Below are 23,218 nucleotides of genomic sequence, written 5' to 3' on the forward strand. Positions count from 1 at the left end.
GTCTATCTGTAGGTATTTAAACCATTAAAAAATATTTGACCTCATTGACAATTTGGGGGCTAGTATCTACAAGGAAATTTATTCTTCTCACTGTACCTGGATCAGTTTATATCATTCAACCCTAAACAGTAGGGTAGGCTATATTCCTGTATATTTCTGTAACAACGTTTAACTCGTCTCCTTAAGTTAGTTGCTCACATTGGCCTACCAAATCTTCATAATTCAAAATAATTATGCTGCCACATATAGTAGGCTAGGTCTATATTTGTTGTGTAACTTGTTTAACGATTTACTATAGTACCTATATTTTTAATAGGTACGGTAGACCTATTTTAATAATTGTTACATCTTCCTATAGGTGACAGTTCCAAGGAAGGCATGAAGGCTTCAGCATAGCACTTGTGCTATGGAGCTCTACAGCATGAATATAGACAAAACACCGGTTTACCCAGAACATGTTCCATACGAGGCGGCTGCGCCTCCCCTGGGAGTGGGGCGCTCCCCGGTCAACAAGGTATGTTACAACCATCGTACCATTTAGCTTGGTAACTACATAGGATATAACATATGATAAATGATGGATATATTATATTACATTGCAATCTCGATTGAGGGTAGGCCTAGTTCTTATTGTGAGCGCAATTTACACATCTATATTTTTCACGTCTGTAATGGCATATAAGTTAGGGGGTAGCAAATTTTTATCCCCCTGGAATTTTACTCCTGGGCAAACGTGACGTAACAAACCAGGGGGTAAAATTCCGGCCGCGAACTTTTGAGTTTTGCGACATCAGCTCGATGGATTAAAGGCGGAATTAAACATATATTTTAATGGTTGTGAATTTAATCAGAACACATCAAATTATACAAACCTAGAGTGTACGGCCCGGATTTTTACCCCCAGAATTTTACCCCCTGGCCCAGATATATAAATTAGTGAGAATGATTAATTATCTTCATTCTGTTTTAATTTATTAGTAAACATTTTATTTTTAAGTAGCCAATATTAATTTATTTGTAACATTAACTAATCGAACAGGTTTTTAATTTTAATTTTGAGATTCTAGTAGCCTATTAGAATTCAATCTTTGAAGCCAACAGTTGGTTAATATGACGTATAAACAATCAACTGAATGATAATTGTTTCGAACAGTTCTTTGAAAAAAAATATAAAGATAGGCTACTAAATAATGACATGTTTACAATTAATTAAACAGAAATAAGGAAATCAATAATTCAATTTCTAAAATCGGCCAGAGGGTAAAATTCTGGGGGGTAAAAATCCGGGGGTAAAATCCGGCCCGTACATCTTTAGTTGTCTAAACGCTAGTTATATGGACAGGGGGTAAAATTCCGGTTTTTATCGCTAATCTAATTAATCACGCTCTCGCTATTTTCATTAGACTTCCAAATCTGCGGGGGTAAAATTCTGGCCGCGAACAAACTTTTGGCCACTCAGGTTACTACGTCATAGTGACGTCAGCTTTGCCCAGAGGGTAAAATTCCAGGGGGATTAAATTCCGGCGACCCTAAGTTAGGTTTATTTTAGGAGATAGCACTACCAGAGGCTTAGCCTACAGGAGACTGTATGAATTTATTATTCATCATTGAATGTCTCAAAGAATCTAAAAAGGGACCAACCCAAGAACTCCATATAGCCTAGCCTACATTGTGTATTAAGTTTCAATAGTGATATTTATATTTAAAAGTCATCGTAAAACGGTATAGTTTTTACTGTCCATCAACGCTGACAAATTGATCCCCACACCGTGCGATTGAAACTTTCCACAAAAGCTGATGATCTTTTTTTCCCAAGTTTACTGTTCTGATCAGAGAGTCTATGACTTAGCTTTCATGTTGAGACGTAACTGTAAATAATTTAGGAGTAAATTATCTAAGTTAATCATTTAACTGTAAATATGGCATTTGCAGTTTGGGCCTGTGTCTGGTGACTTACTGGCCAGTTCCTGGAGTGCTATAATTCATCGGCCTGCCGAGGATTCAGAACCGGACGATCTTCCATCAACTGTTGACATGGACGCTATCAAGGTGTGTGGAATAAACCTTAATAACAAAAGCGACATCCTGATGTTAATTATTAGTAATTATTAGACCAGTAACAGCACTGGAAATTGAAGCTGAAGAAATAGAAAGCTATGGCAAAAAGGTGTTTCCCAAACATTGAATTTTTTCATACCGCAGAACTCTTACAAACAGAATTGCCTAACCATTGTTAGAATGTTAGAATACATTGTTTATGAAAAAGGCAAGATTGTTTGAAAAAAAACTTAAGTATGTCAAATCACTAGTGTCATTTGTGTTTCAACAAAAGGTCTGTTATATGTAGGCCACATATTTTACAGCACGCTGCGGCAGTTATGTTTATTTGGGTTATCATAAATATGTCTGTAGGAATTTTCTCGTTTCGTTATGAATCAAACGATACCAGATGAGTCATACTTTCTATTTATGATAATCCAACGTAACAAAGTGGTACATGACACAGCGTGCTGTATAAGGGTGGCCTCCGTATAATACCAAAGTACCCAATAGTGTACGGTAATGTCTATGATGGCAGATGCCTCTCTGGTTTATTATCCAAAGCCGCATCCCCACTGCTGATGGTGTCCGCACGGCAAAACCAACCGGCTTCCTTTGATATGGACTGACAACCTGTCAGTTTGGAATCGGCCTGTGGCATTACTGATCGTAATAAGCCAGCTATGTGTCCACACTTGCTGCTTGTCATGCCGATGTATGCCATTCTGCATAGTGGGGATGCGGCTTAATGCAGGTAGAAGCCCAGAGGAGCTTAGCAGCGTACTTGCGCTTTTGAGATTTTTTTTTTTTTTGGTGGGGGGAGGGGATATTTTATTTTTCTAAACAACATATTGTCATTTATAACTTTTGTATACGTACTGATAACCCTGAAAAGTTTTGTTGTTGAGTTGATTGCACGATGAGTCTTCAATGTGATGTGATTTCTTGGGTGGTTTCAATTTCAACCTAGATCGCAGGAGTATAATTTTGTCTTGAATGGAGGAGATAGTGATGATATCTTTGTGATTGAGGGGGATGTTTTAAAGGTTTAATTGTAATCACAGGAGATGACGATCCTTAATTATTGCCAGCGATGTTCAAAATTGTTAGATTTCACCGATTATAACATTATGATATGCACGTTTCTTGTACAAAAAATGCCTGCAGTAATTTCTGTAACAATGTAAACCTAGCATCACCAACAAAGGAAAATATTAATTTGTCTAATATTTTAGTGGTTGGTAATTTTATCTATCTAAAACAAAAAATAACTAGTCAGTTATTTTTTGTTTTAGTTATTTTTTGTCTCTGATTGGTAGTCACCAATCAGAGAAAATCCGAACCGATTCATGACTAATTTAGTGTTATGTTGTCCAGGAGCCATTGACCCCGATGCCTGCTCCGGTTCTGACACCCAAGCCAGAGCCTCCGGAACCTAGTGGTGACTCGAGCTCCGGGTCTGATACTGAGGCAGACTCGAGCTCCGACACAGGCGGAGAATCCAACACTGACTCTGAGGTAACGGACCAGCTAATACTTGGCAAAATATTTATTTTAAGAACCAATACTCTACAACCATGCAGCCGAAATAGCTTTAAGATTATCCATCAACTTATTTACTACGTTTTGAACAACTAGTTAATTGGTACTAAAGTAGTAGGTAGGGATGTGTTGATTCCCGATATTGACGATATTTGGATTGGTATTGTTATCGAGATCGATTGTCAAAATAAGTCAATGATAATGACCATATGACTACAGGAGTTATTCAATATTTCGTCGTTATTGCACAATGAGGTTTACCGTGGCCGTAGGAGACAATTATGATGTCTCCACAGCCATAGGAGATGATCAGAACTGAGCCAACTTCACAGAAGATAATTACCAACCGACCGCAGTAGATGTTCATAATTTTTTTAGCATTGTAAGAGACGAGGATGATATTTCAGTTACAGCAGAGAAAATTCAGGATTTTTCCATGAACGCAGGAAAAGAAAATGATCTACACACGTCTGTAGGAGATGATAATGATGTCTACATGGCCATGGGAAATGATTAGAATTTTACCACAATTGCAGAAGACGATGATGATGATGTCCACACGGCCACACTAGACGATTGTTATAATTTTTCCGTGACAGCAAGAGGCAATAATGATTTCTGCGTCCATGGGAGATGATCATGATCTGGCTGTGATCGTAGAAGACAATATTTATGTCAACATGGCCTCGGGAGATATTTAAATTGTTACCGTGATTGTGGAAGACGATAACTTTTCCGTTACTGCAAGAGACGATGATGATAGATACATGTCTGCGCTAGATGTTTAGGATGTGGCCTCTATCGCGGATGACGACAATAATGACCGGAATCGAATATTTTGCCGGAATCGCACAAGACTGGTATGATGCTTTTGTTACTGCAGCAAATATTCAGGATTTTTCCATGAAATAATGATGTCTTCACGACCACGGGAGATAATCAGAATTTAGGCCCAGTGATGTTTCCATTACCGTGGGAGGTATTCAGGATTCTGCTTACGGTGGAAGACGATAATGACATCTACACAACCGCGAAAGACGATAAAGACTCCTACACAACTGGGGAATGACTGCACTGCCGTGTGATATGATCAGAATTTTGCCGGGAATACAGACGACAGTGATCATATTTCTGTGACTGGGAAGATATTCAGGATTGTGCAGTGATCGAGGAAGAAAATGCAGATACCTCCATCTCCAGTACATTCTTAAAGAAATTTATGATCATTGTCCACTTGAGCTATTTGATATCTTATTCATAGAAAAAATATATGTCTCAGTCAGAGTTGGGACAAGAAAGCTGATGTATAATAAATTATTACAGTAGAGTCCCGAAAACTAAGCGTAATGTGGACTGGAAGGGTGTCGAGTTTGTGAAATGTAGGGTTATTGGGAACTAGGGTTATAAATAAGAACAATACAATTTGTAATCCTTTTAGCTGCCTTATTTATTTATATTTATGTTACAAGTCGAATTAACTGCTCCAATGTTGTAGAAAGGGATTAAGATATCCTTAAACATAAAATGTATGTGGCCAGTATTGTAAATAATAGTACAGGGTTTAGTCCTCATTTTGATGTAGTAGGCCTAAATATCAAGCTATCCAATAAATTAGATGTTGAAAAAAAGTGGAACCCAATGAAGAACGACCTTAGATGGTGTAATGTCATATTTTTTAATGATGTGTTACTTAGGAGTTCTGATTTCGTAGATTTGTAATGCTTATGAAACTAACAGAAAGTTTGTGTTTACAGGGAGACAGCCACAGTCACAGCAGCTGGTGGTCTCTGTGTGGAAGTGAAAAACAGGCACAGGCTTCTCCAGTCAGGACCAAGGTCAGCTCTTGTAGCTCCAACAGCAGTTCTAGTGGCTCGGAGCATTCTACCACCAACGGACAACCACCTAAACACTTCTCTATCCAGGACCAGGTAGGCCTACCGCTATAAAATCTCATATACGCTACCTAATTGTTTTCTGCTGTACAACATATTTACTGTAAGGACTAACACCTTCAGTTGTGCGGCTACAGAACTGGAATTTTGAAAATCATCATGAATCATGAATTCCATTGATCCATAAAAACCCTGACTGTTAAACCATTGAGAACATCGTCTGCAGTCAGGGAAAAATGGAATACATAATCTGCAGTCTAGGTAAAATCGACAACATATTCTGTGGTCACGAAATAATCGTGAACGTCTTCTGCTGCCATGGTGAAATCCTGAACATCTTTTGTCATGGCAAGATTGAGAACATCCTTAGCCAAAGCAGTGTTGGTGAAATAAAAAATATATTCCTTAGTTAAATTCAAGAATATCTTTAGCCGTCAGGGCCATATTGAGAACATAGTCTGGGGTCGCAGCATAATAGAGAACAGTAATGCTGCGGTCACAGCTACGTCATCGTCTCCCATCATTACGGCACAGCTGTGAATATCTTCTGGAATCGCTCAAGATCGTATCATTTTTATTGCACATTTCTGCCTTTACAGAAATATACATTCTGCTTGGTTCAACTCGACTAAGTTTGGTCTGATGATAATTTTTGTCCCAAACCAATCCCTCGGCTAAACTTTTGTTTGACTCAACCTGAAAATAACTAGGACCCGCACTCCTAGTAAAATAGTACACTTGACTACTTCAAAGATATTGCTGCAGGGAGAAATGGGAAAAATTTGTTAATTTTTCCAGGTGTTCTGTGGTCACTCTGAGCTGTTATCCCTAGGCCTATACAGAATCTCCTCACTTCAAGACACTACCCCATTGGTGAATTATGGTGCCTAGCACAATAAAAATTTCATCCCATTTGTTTGATTATTTCTTTTACAACTACTTCTTTAGAGCTTGGAACACTTTTTTATACTTGATTCCTCCTTAATTCGAGACCTACATACATGTTGTGTAGGTACTGTTTGTATGTTCACCCAGCTTCATAGCTCAGGTTATACCAAAAGGGCAGACTAACACGGTATAGCCCTACTGTACAGAAGATGATCAAATTTTGTATGGATGTAAATGAAAAAAAATTAATGAATAAAGGAATAGTATATAAATGGATACAGACAAACTGATGAGCATTTTTTTAAATACAAGCTTCAGAACTCGTTAATGATATTAAATGCAGTGTTTCATAGGCCTACATGTTATAAATTATGCAAGTTTGTAAGGGGGTTTCATATCTCTCTTATCCTTAAAGATATCAGCTTTTCACTATGGAGAGGATAGTCAACCCCCTTTTCCTGACTCACACACTATGTCCACTGCGGGAGTTCGGAAGGGTTGACAACATCCTACTGTTCAGTCTTGAAGAGTTTAAGGTAGGCGTTCTATCTCTGAACAACAACAAGGCTCCTGGACCTGATGGGGTACCCAGTGAAGCCCTCAAGAAGTTTTTATTGATAAATCCCCAGATTCTTTTTAACACTGTAAGGTACCAAATTTTAAGGGGGGTAAAAACGTACTACGAATAAATGAACACCAGAACTTACCCGATTTTTAACCACAATAGCCTACTCCTAGGCCTATGTGTTGGCCATAGCTTGGGCTATGGGCCAAAGAACGTATGCCTATTTTTATTCACAGTGAAGTACACAAACACATCCACAACTACATATTTATTCATAATAGCACTTCGTTTCACATAATAAAGTTAAACCGGCCGATTTTACAGATATTTAACGCCGCCGACGACATAACCCCAAACTGGTGTTTATTTGTTGACAGACGACAGACGAAACTAGACCAGCTCAACAAGTGAATTCGATCAGCTGTTATCTAGTAGTACTAAGGTTCGCCGCTTGAGCGCGTAAGCCTCGAGCGGGCACGAACGAAGGATTTTACTCCAAGACAGGATTATTCGTTCGTACGCCGTCTTCAAAGTAACTTCGTCGTTACATTCGCCCGGTATCAACGCTTGCACGATTTGACGATCGCCGATAGAAGGTTAGCTATATTAGTTAATCACATTGCTACGATTTACGTTTAAATTTCCGTTTAACATTCGCATTCCCGTTTCCAAATTTGATTTTCAATAACTAAATTTAATAACTTAAATTTCGCTGACTTGATTCTAGACCCGCCAGTTCCTGCCTACCAGTGACTAGCGGTGATTATCGTTTGGTTTGATTTAGATCAACTGGTTTCAAAATTACGATTTCCACGAATGATTATTATGTCCGTTTATTCTAATTAATTCGCCGATTTAATACCCCGAGACTTGTCGTTTGAGTTCTAAACCCCGTCTTTGGCGGGTGAAAGAATCTAGTCTTGGGAGCAGGCTGAGTTGAATAATCAGCTACGAAAATTAATACTAAATTTATTTTAGACCTATCACAATAAATTATCAGTTCAGTTATATTAATTAGGCCCCGACGACTCTGTAGGAATTGTTTTACCTTACATTCGATATTAGATCGATTACCAACGTCTTTAACTAATTAGTTGCATTTTAATACGAGTATTTACATCACGTTGGCTAAGATTGAATACTCGTTGGCCCTACAGAGTCATTCCAAAGGTTAGGCAAAATTCACCAAAACACTTTTAACGAAGGTAAGGATGATAGATAGCTCCAACTGAGCGTCTGCAGGATTTCCTGAACGTTTCCTGAGCTCTGAGCCTTCGATTAAATTTTAAATAAATTGATCAGTCAAAGCCGTGACAACTTCGTATCGACCCCTGGATTTTTCTCGGCTCCTTCTGAGCACTCCGGGGAAGAAATTTGAATGTGGCCGGTTCTAGGGGTAGGCCTAGCCTGACTTGGTGAATACTAGTTTATTCCCCCCCTAGAAATTTGTGTCACAACACATACAATGTCTCGCTCCATTGTGTTTCACTCCAGCTGGAAAACAGTAAGGCTTGTGCTCATGGGGAAGGGGAAGGGAGACCCAGACCTGCCATTCTCTTACAGACCTCTCTGTATGTTGGACTCAGCTGGGAAAGTCCTAGAGAAGTTGATCCGTTCCCGACTGAATGTCCGTGGGTGCTGCGGTCCCCTCGTCAGTATGGCTATAGGAAGGGGTGGTCAACAGTTTAAATTAAGGAGGTGAAGCGAGCTGAGGATTTTAACCACTAGTTTTGTAGGGCTGTGCTGCTCGTAACACTTGTTGTGGGAAATGCATTTCATTCCGATAGGTGGTGCGATATGCTTGACGCGCTGAAGAACACCTTCCACGTGCAGGCATACTTCATGCGCATCATAGAGGACTACCTTCGGTTCCGCCTCATTTTATGACATTAGGGAAGGCTACCGGACCATGAGTGTCACTTCTGGTGCCGCTCAAGGTTCTATACTCGGCCCAGACCCTTGGAACCGTCAGCTACGACAGCCTCTTGAGGTCTGTCGAATGCCTGAAAAAACCATTATAGTTGGGTACGAAGATGATGTTGTGGCTTTAATAGCTGCACGTAGCGTTGAACTGGCCCAGTTGAAACTGAACAGAGTCATGTGCACCATCGAAGCATGGATGGCAGACTCTCGCATCCTTTGAGCAAAACCAAGAACGTGATTCTGACCAAAAAGAGGATTGACACCATTGATCCGTGAGAACGTTTAAGTCCGAACCGTTTGTGCTGCCAAATATCTTGGGTTCATGGTGGACTGAAATCTTAGTTGGCTGGACCAGATCTTCCAAATGGCAGACAAGGCCGCTAAGATGGTTTCTTCCCTTAGCCGGTTAATGGCCAATGTTGGAGATCCACAGTCCAGTCACAGAAGGTTGTAGATGTCTGTGGTCCAGTTCATACTCCTGTACGGTGTGGAAGTGTGGGCAGACACACTCAGTCAGGTGTACAGGATGTGGCGCGCATGAGTGCAGCGTCAAGCAACACTCAGAGTGGCATCCACCTATCCAACAGTGTCCGAACCGAGTCATTCCCACCACACTTTTGACGGGGGAGAGGAAGCCACAGGGACGCTGGACCAGGAGACAGATTTAACAAGTACTGCATTCTGTTAACCAGCAGAAGTGGATTATTACTTTGTCCAATTTCCGACGGAACCTGGATTTTTCCAGTCATACCTGTTCAGGATGGACAAAGCTGTGTCGCCCGATTGCATCTACTGCCCAGGCACTCCCAACATTGCAAAACACACACGCTGCCCTGTCTTGAGACTCAAAACAATGTAGGACTGCTGTCAGTGAACACGGTCATATCGATGATGACGGTGAGTGAGGACAATTGGACCTGTGTGTCACATTTCATCCAGGGTATTCTCCGTGCAAAAAAGACCTCGAGATGCGGTCTAGGTCATAAAAGAAGTGAATGCCAGAAGCAGAGGGAACCCTGCGCTTAGGTCACAAGTTGGACTGACTTGAAGAAATGTGAACACTCTGATCCATTCAGGAGTCTCAGGCTGGCCACCTTTATTGTGCGTTTTAAAATGATGCACTTAAGTTTTCTACATATTCCAGTTGAGGCTCTATAACTAGCAATTCCAAGATATTTGACAAGGTTCATTCTTTCAAATTTGGGTGCTCTGATGTCTTTCCCATTTTCCACCATAGAAACATTTTTTTTTGTTTTGTTGATGTATGGACTAGATGCCATTTGCTTGATAGTACTCTGCTTCCTATTAATGGCAATGTATAATCCAATTTCTGGTGGTTTTAGTTTGAGGGTTTGCAGCTTAAGTACCGTCTCGTCATACATTAGCGTTGAGCAGTAATTTTCTAGCTATCCTGGAAAATCACTGACAAAGAATAGATAGATCCTAGACTGACGCATGATAGATCCTAAAACAGATCCTTGAGGTACCCCAAGGGTGATGGCTTTGAGATAGTGTTTTAATGAATCCCTGCTTTGGGGAAGAAGCTGTTTTCCGCCATAGAAATTTTTTTGTTTTTGTTGATGTATAGGATAAGATGTCATTTGCTTGACAGTACTCTGCTTCCTATTAATGGCAATGTATAATCCAATTTCTGTTGGTTTTAGTTTGACGGCAGAAGCTGTTTTGTTATTCCTCTTCCTATTGTTTGAGTTTTGACCTATTGAGTTTTCCCAGCGAGATAGCTTCTTAAACATTTTTCTGTTCCTATTACTCCATTGTCTTCAAGCTGTTTTATTAACATATCAATGTTAAAGCAGTCAAAGGTGTTTGAAAAAAAAACAGGGAAGATTGCAGTTGTTGTATTTTTTTTGTTAATTCCTCTGAATAATATGCCATCATCCAGATCATTGCTATTGTTGTTGATCTATCAGCCATAACAGTATGCTGCTCTTTGGGGTATTTGATTTTTAAAGTTATTGTGGAGCCTTTGAGAAAAATAGTCTAAGATAAGTAAGCCTGTGGAGCAGTTAGTCGTTGAGTGCTGTCTTGCTGATTTTCCTTTAGATTTGTACTTCAAAACAGGGCTGTTGAAGACACCTTGGATTTAGATCTGTGATGAGAGCTCTTTTCCTACATCTATTATGGAAATGTCATGACATACATCTATGTTATTTATGTACAATCCTCTGTTTAGTCATTCTAACTGGCCGATAGTGTAAATGAACCTTTAGTATTCAGTATGTACAATGGTGGCTGTCTTAGGCACATCATAGTACTTACATGATGTCCTGTTGGAGTCAAAGCACTAAACATCCTGTGCTAGTCGGCTATCTTTAAATTCCAGCTGTCTCATGTTTGCCTTGGATAATATTAGCCTTGGTAATATTTAGAACCAAGGGATAGCATAAGGTTCAGGAAGGCTAAAGTACTCATAAGATAGAGAAAACTCATAATATTTCGTCCACTGGGGACACTTTTTTATTGCAGTAACTGCAACTAATATTGCCTACACTTTAAAGTCACTCAGCGACGAATTATTGTGTATTTTCGGTGTGTAATATGACCTAACCTACCTAGACTTTTTTTCTAAGGCAAGCTTAACTGCTATACCTTGAATCAGTCTTGTTGAATAACTTATACATATTCTACTTTCTTGTTTCAGGGTGGTCTGAAATTAAAAATATCAGCTTTGAAGATTACCAAAAAACCACCAGCTAGGGAAGAATCATCATCTTCTAGTTCGAGTAGTGAAGAAAGAAGCAATTCTTCGTCAGATGAAGAAGCAGACAAATCCTCCGATGCAAGTCAAGGCAGCTGTAGGTCACCAAGACCTAGAAAACAGATTGAGCCAAGAAAACAGGCGCCACCTACTCCTGAAGTAAAGAAACAACCGGACGAAGAGCCTACAAAACCAGTGAAAGATGAGAGCCCTGTTAAAGAAAAAATAATTGAGAGCCCTGTAAAGGAAGTGGAAGAAAAGAAAAAGCGGGTCTTTGAAGAAAAGAAAGAGGTAGCTTCTAGAAGTTCGAAATCGGTTGTTGAAGAAAAACCTACTAAAGTCGTCAATAACAGCACAAAACTAGTCAAAGAAGTGAGCCGCCCTAGTTCTCTACGAGGCTCAGCGCGTTTAGCAAATTTGAGATCAGAAACAAAAAACGTCAAGTCTCCAGTGAAAGTGAACAATAGGACTAGTGAAAGTGTTAAAAACAGTCGGGTTGCAAAAGTCGTCTCCCCTCCTAAAAGTGCTGAGAAACCATCCCCTCAGACTACTAACAAGCTGAGGAACTTCAGACGGAAGTCGAAACCCAGCACAGAACAAGAAAAAACACCTTCAAAGGTGAGTGGTTACATACATTTTTTATTTATTGTAAACATAGTAGTGTTGTGAATTTTTTTGTAAAACACTCACCATGGTCTGATAACTGACTAACATCTGAAGTATCCTCTATTTAACTGCGATACTGGGAAATATATACAGTCTTGTCACATATGACCTATCGCTTACACAAATGCCCATTAGCTCTAGCAAATGAAATGGCACTTTAACAGCAGATGAACTTTGAAAGACGCAAAACAATAATTTATCAACCGAATTACAAATACTTGAAATCAACTAAAACCTAATCAGTTAAAACATCTGCTCAACAGCTCTTAGCAAGATAACACTTTGGTGACAGCTTAATTTCAAACTGTCCAAAATTATATAGATTAGCAGTACTGTACTTGTAGACACTAGCCCACTCCTTATAAACTAACAGGGTACCCAATCGAATCTGAAAACCTTAATACGGTGATCAAGTCGTGAATTTTGTTCAAATATAATTAGAAACAGGCCGATTGGGATCCTAGGTTTGAAAAAGATAAGGGGAGTATCAAGGAATTGTCAATTGTATTAATTGTGTTACATTATGATTTTTTTATAGATAATTACCAGTAAAAAATAGTATTAACCTAACACGTTCGCTGTTACGGACGTTCCGGAACGTCAGCGGGGCCACGGCGCCAGTAGCTAGGGACGTTCTGGAACGTCACCGTTTATTGTTGTGTTGTTTAATGTTTTCATGGATCAGCCAGCTCGTCACGAGCGTCTTATATCTTTGCAGCTCATGGGGACGTACTTTTCTGACAATAGAATATGTAGTTTCCCAAAATCACCACCAGAGACACAGGGGGGTATAGAACAGGGCTTTTACCCACCTCTTTTCTGCTAGATAGCGACACTACTACCGACTGCAACCTGGGTCGTGCTGCTATCTATCAGAATCGCTTGGTACTATGTCTAAAGCCTGTTTTATTGCAGAACATTGCTATCCAGTATAACTACTGTTGTTTTTACTGCAATTCAGTGTATCAGCAGCGAGCACTAGTTCAGCTCTTGGCGCCGTCCCGGTATCTAGCACTTGGCAGCAAACGTGTTAAGTAGTTATAATTTTGGGGGGGTGTGCATTCAACACTTTGTCATCACGACTATTATCCGTGATCGCGGCACTCGCATGATTATACGCTATGGTCGCCAAGAAAACTTTATCGGCTTTCAAGATTGCTGCGAAAACGTGAACATCTATGGACATGGAGACATCATCATTGTCCCCCAGTTTCAGGGACATTTTAATCGTCTTACGTGATCAGTGGGACACTGGGAATTTTAGATCGAGCGATTTTTTGCAGACGCTTTCTGCGATCACAAGAATAAAAGCTCGGCTGGGCTCAAATTTCTCACTTGATACTCGTCACTCAAGCTTTTAGCGAATAGTACTGAGTCAAGTAAGTAAGTAACTTAGCCAAGAATATGAATTATATTTGATCGGGTTGGAATCTTACGTATCTACACCCCTCAGTGCTAAACTCAGAGCTAGGCCATAGCCACTTCTGTGATGTCAGCAGCCGCTACCTCCGTTGCCAAGTCTGTGATTCAGCTATGGGGTGACGAAGCGAAGATCTTAAACTTGTGTAGACTGTTCAAGACAATCTAATTTAAACTCTAAACACACACACATCTCTACCATAACTACAACATAACTATGTTATGCTTTCATTGATTTAGCAAAGACAGGGAAGAAGATTCTTTCGTGGTGGTACAACACCTAGACTAGGACCAATTTTTTTGGTTTCTTGGCCCCAGAGAAGAAAAACAGTAGTACTGTAGTTCAAATTCTGATTTATGTATGTATGTGCATGTATTAACTTATGAGGTTTTAGCTAAAACAAAACTTCATTACCTTCCCTATAGAAGAAACCCTAAGGACTCGTTAAACCTAGTGTTATTTAAATGTGGAATAAATCCTACGTGTCTAGTGAAATATTTTTGTAAAAATTTAACCAAGTAAATGAAAAATGATTTGCTGCAGCCCCCAGGTATTGCCCCACATCCGCCTCCAAACCAAACCAAAATATAATAAAAAGCCAAAGTAATCAAAAGCGCTTTATGTCAATTTCTTCCTCATTTTGTACAAACAATTTTTTTTAAGTATTGGAGAACCAAGTCCGGGATTAAACCAGCCCTGAATGCATGCAAGTGTGAAAGCGTACATAAGAGCTAATATGTTATATTACCCATCCGATACGAGCCTGCATTGGAAGTTTAAGATCGTCTTGGTGTTTTTGCACCCGGACAGAGGTTTATATTTGTCGAGGTAAAACCGCACTAGTGTGAAAGCTGCCATAAGATTTAACAGTCAAAACAGTTTCATCTGATACGAGCCGGACCCAAACCGCACTACTGGTGTGATTTTGTGAAAGAAAACTAAATTTAAAGTCTTCATGTTAAATATCACCCAGCCGATAGTTAAGTTATTGCTAACAAACAAGTTTCATCAATTCTCAATCGAGGCCATTTGGTTTTAGAGCTCTCTTATCAATCTGATTATTTTTTTATGAAGTGTTGCACAATAAATACCTGGGGTTTTCTATATTTTATTGTAATCAACTTATTTTGTCTTGTAAGAATATTATATTAGCTAACATTTGCTAGGCTTACTAGCTTAACTATCAAAAAGAAGTTGATTAAATATTTGCTTATATAGTAATTACCGGTACTTATTTTTGTAAAAAAAACAAACAGAAAAATTTTACCGTATTAATATTCTATGAATAATCAATGCATATTTAGGAACCTTCCATAATCATGGAATTTAAATGCTAAATAAAAAGTTTCTAAAAACTTTTTCATAAGACTAACCATTTTTTCAGTAAAATTAAATTTTTAAATTGTAATAAGTTAACTTTTTGTTCTAACATAGGTATCTCACTATTGTACCTTAAGAATATACATTCCAAGTTTAACAAAGATTGGTTGAAACAATCTAAAGATAGAAATGTTTATGTAAAAAATCCAAAATGGCGGATATCTGGTTGATGAAGTTTTTTGGAACATTTATTCTTGATTATATCCTTAATTTGACCTTTTCAAAGTTTGGCTGTTTACTTACGCACGTTAGCACAATAACTTAATAACATAAAAATGATTAAACCTACTAGGGTACATTCATTCAAAAGAGTTCGCAAACCAGCATGATCAGGGGCCATGGAAACAGGGTTTTATGTGTTAAAAATAGGTTTTTCCCAATTTTGGTTCTTAAAACAATTAGGTCTAAACTATTTTGTAGGACTTGCAAAAATAAATTGTACATTAAGACTTTGTAGTATACCTCTAATGGTTACAGAAAAAGTACTAAACACTGTAAATTTAAAATTACATGTTATTCCTGTGTAGTGTGAATAAACTGTAGTTTGCTCTTTTAGGGATATATACAGTATATATATATTTTTATCAATTTCGACTTATTTGTTTATTTCATACTAAGCTATTAACATTTCAATAAAACACACTTTATTTCCAAAGCAGCAAACCTTCGTAGCCTACTCATAAAAATTATTGTCATTTAAAGAAAAAGAAATATAACAATTTTAAGGGAATTATTTTGTAAAACCCCCATTTAGGTAAATGGTAAATAATTTGTTTTGTCTGGAGGTTTGCTGCGCCGGGTGAATTAAGATAATATTTTTGTGAAAATCTGATCAAATAGAAATGCTAACAGTCTGCAGGTTACATGCAGTGGGTGTATTTTTAAATAATTTTTATAGTTGAAGAACTAATTAATAGCAAGAACAGTTGGTATGTTTGCACTGTGTGTAGAGAGGCTGCTATTGGTGCATGCACTGTGCAGGTATTTGTCGAGTGCAGTGAAGCAAGCCAGTTGACTGTTGACAGAGACAGAACCAGACTGGTGTGACCGGTTTATGACAAGATGTCAAGGTCGTGAAATTCTTAACTAATAGCCGACTCCATTTGTCAAACAGTAGCTAAGCCACCGTCTCTGGTTTTCTTGTTTAATGCTTTCAAAGTAATCTGTATTTGAATCTCTGTGACAATTGGGAAAAATTTGAAACACTATTGGATATGTTATGGAGCGTTTAAAGTTTGGAAAATATTACAGAAAATAACTTATTCAATTAATGTAGATGTTTTGTTTAAGTTTATAACTAAAAACAATCTTGAACATAGTTTGAGGTATAAAATTCTGAAAAACTAACAAAAACTATTTATTTATCGGAATTACGAATATTTTTTCATTTCTTATCATAAGTTAGTATATTGGTAGGTCAATTTTCTTTATTTATATAATAATATAACTACGGGACTGTTACAAGTTAAACGTTATTAAAATCCTATTTAAAAATTTGTATTGTACACCATTGGCATTTTATAACGTTTTAGAAGGAAACGGTCCAAATCCCTAAATGTATTTTAACTAGCTTCAGTATCATATAACCTGTTTATTCATACGTATGTGGCAAATGAATGAAAACTACTTTGTGTTATTTGTTCAAGTTTTATTTAAGTACAGTAGTTACCTCTCTAAACAAAATTAATCCAAATTGTGCAGCAGTTGATGACCAGTTTTTACTATTTAAGCATTTGTGGTAAAACCAGTACAACATAAAACTTGAACTTTAATGACTAAATTTCACTTTCATCCAAGTATTTAGTGCCTATAATCTTTGTTTGAAATAAACCCCATCGTCTACGCACATTTGCCTACAAAGTACCCATATTAATCGGGCGAAACCAAAAGGACGAGTCGTCAATGGCCGGATAATGACGGTGAAATGAGACGAGACAGGAAAGGCGGCTAGGTACAAATATGGCAGGAACATTAAATAACGAGTCTGGGTAAATTAGCGGTGAGTAACGACCGCCCGGGCTATAAAGATTTGCTGCCGGTTGCATATTTTAATTGAAGGCTAAGGTCCCGGACCAAGGTCGGAGCCGTCACACCGTGACTGGGAACGTGGGACGTACCTGTTTGGTTACGCTCACTGCAAATCACTGACAATGTTAATCAGACTGTGAGAATCGTCTGTGAGGTTCTTATATCACATTTATTACCGGTAATTAAAACATAACAGGGATAATTACCAGGGTGTTGTTTTGTTATGTGGATCTTCTCTGCAGATTGTGTAATTATTAGTCATTGTTTATGCAATTCGTATTTGTACGTTTTTCTACTCTGTACTGTGAATAACATGTATCCACGAATCTACAAGTTTTGATCAGGAAAAGTTTTCCAGACAATTTTTTTACTATTTTACAATGTGTTATTATGGTATGCCCCCAAAGAATTAATAAATCACACAAATTCAGAAATCAAATAAGGATTGACTGTTTATTCATTTTAGGCTAATTTGCTATGGGTATGAAATAGAGATGGAAAACACTGTTACTTTGCAATAATAGTCAGGAACGTTCTTTAGCTTTCTGGTAATCACCAAAACAATACTTTTACTTTTTCACCTATTACTTCCTCGTCCCGTGGTTCTGGATAATTATTTCATTCGCTTGTTCAACAGTGCGGAAGACTTAACAAAATGCATAGGGTATTCTCAACAATCTACTGTGTTTTAAGTTAATTGGTGAAACTCCCAAATACAGTATTATCCTATTTTGTTTAGTAATGCCTACCTCTTGAAAAATATGCTTAAGATCTATCTAATTATTTATTTTCTGAGCGGTTTCCGCAGTATAGACATCTTATGTTATTGATCAGTTTGAACCAGAAGGTTGAGAAGTGAGTGAGTTGTTTAATTGTGCCACTCAAAACCTGTTAGTCCCCTTGAACTGTGTACAGGTCGAGCTGTCATTTGTACAGTCCGCTGGCAAAATATTTAGTGGTCATACCATGTGTGTTCAATCAACACTAAAGCTTTGAGAAATTCATATTTCTGTGGGTAAAAGATCGTCTGGTAATTTTAATCCTATATTCTATGTGTGCTTATCACAATGGTAAACATACCCTCGCCATAGTAAACCTGCAGACTAGGGGAATTTCCTTTGTCTGATTGGATTTTCCAAACGATTTCCTTAAATTTATTATATTCACTATTATTTACTCTTAATATTATGTTTTCCATATTTTAATCAAAATATAACCATACACGAGCAAACTACAACCAAAACTTACTACTTTTTCTCCATAAAAAAAACTTCAGAAATTTACAAGTAATTGTTTTTTCTCCGTAACATTGTATAGCTGCGCTTCAATATATAAAAATATTTGTGTGTTTTTAAGTTCAACTTGGCGGATTAGGGAATAAAATTTGCATTTTAATGTTTCAGGGTTTAAAATTTGAAAAAATCAATTTTTGAAAAATTGTAAAACCTTAGAACACTGTACATTTAACCAATTCTGTGGGTTAGCGAAGTTTATCCAGTCTAACACATTCACACAAAAATTCTTAAAAAAAAACAAAATTAATTAAGTTGTTGTTTTCATAGACACATATAAATAGAAATTTCAAAGCCAATTTTTTTTTACCTCTGAGGATGTTAATAGCCTTATAGCAAAAAAGTCTAAGGAAAAGTCCCTAAAATCAAGTAAGTTCAACAGCTCGAACACCATGAAAGCATATTAGGCTATTTTATGTTTCTGCCTAGATGTAGGTGGTTAGTAGACTATGTTGTCATTAGCAATTCACATGAGACAATTGGTAGTTGCGTCTGAAGCACTCTCACGCCCACCGACTGACACCCACTCTTTTATGAATAATTCTCTCGGCAAATCACTTGCTCACAATAGGTATACACTTGTGTTGCAACGTCTCAATATAATATGACGCGGCTTTATCAGCTAATAGTAGTTTATATTGTTGGAAGGTTTAGGTGGTTTTCGTAATGTCTGTTTCTACAATAGAGTAAAAGCTGTATTACTATGGTTGGTGTGGGCAGACTTAATCTCTTATAGGATTTTGCTGTTCTTAGAGTTGTAAATACTATTAATGATGAAAACTGTATTAGTTTTTATTTTTAAAAGGACGTTATAGGCTGAATAAGAGATATTATTGAGCCGTTATTTTACCCTTTGGCTATGTCAAAACATGATTTTCACTTGCATACTAAAGGTCTAAAACTGAATTCAACATAGAGAATCACATTGAACAGAAATATCACTATCAAAAATCCTACTAAAACTATGTATCTGAATTTCGGGTTAATTTATTTTTTACCTTTCCAATCTTTGTATTTTTGTTGACTTCACTAATGGATTAATTTGTTATCGATTTATTTTTCACATCAAACATTTTTAGTAAGTAATCGTTGGGAAATCGAGTTTTCCTTTTCAATCAACTTCTTTTATCGGATATAAACTGATAGTTTACGTTTCCCTGCTTGTTAAAAATATGATTATGTAAGTTGTCGGGAATGACTTTTCCTACACAAATATTCACAGGGCTGTCTACGTTAACTGGCTTTTTCACTGTTGATCTCAAGATAGCCACAGCTGTAGGGTCTACTTCTCAAGATAGCCTCAGTTGTAAGGTCTACTTCTCAAGATAGCCTTAATTGTAGGGTATACTTCTCAAGATAGCCACCGTTATAGGGTCTACTTATAAAGATAGTCACAGTTGTAGGGTATACTTCCCAAGATAGCCACAGCGGTAGGGTCTACTTCTCAAGATAGCCTCAGTTGTAAGGTCTACTTCTCAAGATAGCCTTAATTGTAGGGTATACTTCTCAAGATAGCCACCGTTATAGGGTCTACTTATAAAGATAGTCACAGTTGTAGGGTATACTTCCCAAGATAGCCACAGCGGTAGGGTCTACTTCTCAAGATAGCCTTAGTTGTAGGGTATACTTCTCAAGATAGTCACCGTTATAGGGTCTACTTCTCGAGATAGCCACAGTTGTAGGACATACTTCCCAAGATAGCCACAGTTGTAGGGCATACTTCCCAAGATAGCCACAGTTGTAGGCTCTACTTCTCAAAATAGCCACAGCTGTAGGGTCTACTTCTAAAGATAGCCACAGTTTTTGGGTATACTATACTTCTCAAGATAGCCACAAGCCACAGCTGTAGGGTCTACTTCTCAAGATAGCCACAGTTTTAGGGTATACTATACTTCTTAAGATAGCCACAGTTTTAGGGTATACTATACTTCTCAAGATAGCCACAAGCCACAGCTGTAGGGTCTACTTCTCAAGATAGCCACAGTTTTAGGGTATACTATACTTCCAAGATAGCCACAGTTTTAGGGTATACTGTACTATACTTCCAAGATAGTCACAGTTTTAGGGTATACTATACTTCTCAAGATAGCCACAAGCCACAGCTGTAGGGTCTACTTCTCAAGATAGCCACAGTTTTAGGGTATACTATACTTCTCAAGACAGCCACAAGCCACAGCTGTAGGGTCTACTTCTCAAGATAGCCACAGTTATAGGGTATACTTCCCATTTGCAGCAAGTAAAAGATGCAAAGGGTCATGTCTGAAATTATATTCACTAATAAAACTTGGAAGACCAACTTAAGCATTTCTGAATTTCTATAATCGTTTCTTGGATTTCAAAAAGAGGTTGGAGAGTATTCAAATAGGCTATAAAATAAACAGTCAGATTGTGAATGGGAAGGTAATGTCAGAGGTTATTAGTAAGCAGTAATTGCTGCCACTACCGTATGTTGTTAGACAGCAAGGCAGCTAAACTGCATACAAGGAGCATGATGGGGAGGGGAGGAGAATGCACCCACTATTGAGTTGATTATGACGCACTTGACTGAGCGAGTCGCTAAACGAGTCGACTCCTTTGGAAGAGTTGTTGTTAGATCATAGTGAGTGCATCCGTTCGGGAATAGTGCTCTTAGACGTTTATAAGTGTCTTTATCTGTCTTTGGTTTGTTAAGTCTATTAAGAAGTAGATATGTAGGATTTTCCCGGGGTGATAGGCAGTTTGAAACTAAATTAAAAAAAAATTAGAATCAGTTAATTAACGATATTATATAAATAGGTCATAAAGTACTACAAAAAAATAAATGAAAAATAGACAAGCTTACAGCGTATACGTCATACATTAACAGGTATATTTTAAAATTTGAAGAGTTAAAAATAAATATACTCCATATTTTCGTAAAAAGGACGTTTAAACAATCAGGTGTACAATCTAACTTTAAATAATGATTTTGATCGAACTCTTGAATTACAGTTTGACAGCACAGTTATTAGATAAGAAAAAGTGAATTACTAGATTGGCGAAAAGTGTTTGGTGGGGAAATTATATGTTTGAATCTCATTGAGGTTTAGTTATTTACCTGAAAATTTGTATTTGTATTCGAAAAACAGTCACTGTTTTTTTACGCTGAACATAATATTCCGCATTTTAATATATAAGCTTACCCATACCCTCTCAGTTGGTTGTCGCTTTCTGCGTCGCACCTCGGAACAGCTCGGTCCGCGAGATTCGACTCTTGTCCGCGAGTAGTTCAGTGAGCGACTGTTGGAGCAGGTCAGTTCTCTCCCCTCCTGCTGCTGCGTCGACGACACGGATCACAACAGACGACGTGTTGTGCCGCTCGATACCACGTGTGTTTGTTTGTGTCGCGTCGTGTGTTGTGCAATATGTGATTCCTGTCGGTGATTGGCTGATAGTGTTCAGTGTTGTGCGTCATTCCCCCGCATCGACCAACTGCTGTGTCAATCGCTAAGTTTGATTTGTGAAGAATTGTGAGTTGAAAGGTGATTTGTTGAGCGTTGATTTTTAGACTACTAATTTTCAACCGAAGCTATTTATTTCAATTAGTTTTCCAAGATGGTTTGAAATTTTTGATTGTGGAGGAGCATTTTCTTCAATGTAACCGGATAACATTTATTTTTTGTCTAAACGAAATTATTTAACAGATCGAAGCGCAAAAATAGTATTTATCCGTATTGTTTGAAAGATATATTGTGTTAAATCTTTTCTATGTATTGTTTTCAAAATGTTTTGAGCTCAGAAACTGTTAGTAAACCTTCCTTTTGAATCATCACAAAGATTTTACTGCCGCTTAAAATTGTTGTTGAAATGTTCGTCTAAAATTAACTACGGTCTGTGATTGTTATAGCACAGTATTGAACAACGTGATTGTATTGTGTTGTCTACAATGTGTTTCTCGCATTCAAGGCCGCGGCGAGGCTGTTGTTTTGGCGGGAGAGGCGCCGTGACCTTGAACCGATCTCGCCTCTTATCACGTTATCACTGATTGCTTAATCGCCGCCCTTTTATTTAAATTTGACTTTCTTTTCCGTTGTAATTATTGAATAAGCGCTGCTTACATTTTATGATTCAATTTGCATTAATCTTAATATATCTTTGGATAGTTAGTTACTTAGATAATTAATTGGTATAATCCAATTAATTGATCAAGTAATGAATAGTTGAATAATGCTTATTGTGAACGTTGTTTCATACGCGTGTCAAATTTGAACCCTAAACGAAATCGTTCAGTTATTTAAATTAGGCTAGCCTTCATCCTCCACGATGGCATATATTATTTTACGAAACTCGAAAATAAATTTATTTGAATATTTGGTTCCGTCACAGCTTTTCATAACTTTTACCCCTTCCACGGTTTGTTTAAACACATGATTGAAAAGCCCCTTTCTAGTTTCAACGAGTCGCTCGAAAGTGAGCCAATTTCTGTAATTGCCGTGCAGAGCCGTGTGTGTGTGCATCCTTTCGCGAACGGGGACAGGGCAATTGTTTAAAGTGGATTTTTCCAAAAGAGGGATCGGTGAATGAAGTTGTGGGAATGGAACAAAACAGAAGGGGTGCGAGCGGCGTAGTATGTAGTAGGATGAAAGCGAGAGCTGGTTGTGTATTCACCCTAGTGCGCCCTCCCTTGCAGCCCTCTAATTAGGCTTTGCCACTGTAAGTGGAGGGGTCGACACGGGGTAATCGTTCTGGCGACTGCTGTAAGTGATAAATGATAGGTGACACCGGGTACACCACAACAGTGGGTGGAAAAACTATAGTGTTAGTGTTTGAACAAAACTTCCGAGTTGGAGGAGTACTCTAATTCAGTAACTAGACTTATTCATGATGTTTACCAAAATCACTAGA

General features: G+C 37.9%; 1 protein-coding gene across 1 annotated transcript in view; it reads left to right on the top strand.

Moving 5' to 3' along the window:
* LOC129003435 (histone-lysine N-methyltransferase ash1) overlaps positions 1-23,218 on the top strand; it is a 74,521-nt gene that overhangs the window by 2,182 nt on the left and 49,121 nt on the right. The window contains exons 2-6 of the mRNA XM_054431729.1: positions 359-514; positions 1,933-2,049; positions 3,418-3,558; positions 5,337-5,510; positions 11,513-12,187. Coding sequence (XP_054287704.1) covers positions 407-514; positions 1,933-2,049; positions 3,418-3,558; positions 5,337-5,510; positions 11,513-12,187 — 1,215 coding nt within the window. The 5' untranslated portion in view covers positions 359-406. The remainder of the gene's footprint in view (positions 1-358; positions 515-1,932; positions 2,050-3,417; positions 3,559-5,336; positions 5,511-11,512; positions 12,188-23,218) is intronic.

This window comes from Macrosteles quadrilineatus, unplaced genomic scaffold (genome assembly GCF_028750875.1).
Source record: "Macrosteles quadrilineatus isolate MER2022 unplaced genomic scaffold, UCM_ALF_1.0 Scaffold_9__3_contigs__length_116548681, whole genome shotgun sequence".
NCBI classification, from domain to species: Eukaryota; Metazoa; Arthropoda; class Insecta; order Hemiptera; family Cicadellidae; genus Macrosteles; species Macrosteles quadrilineatus.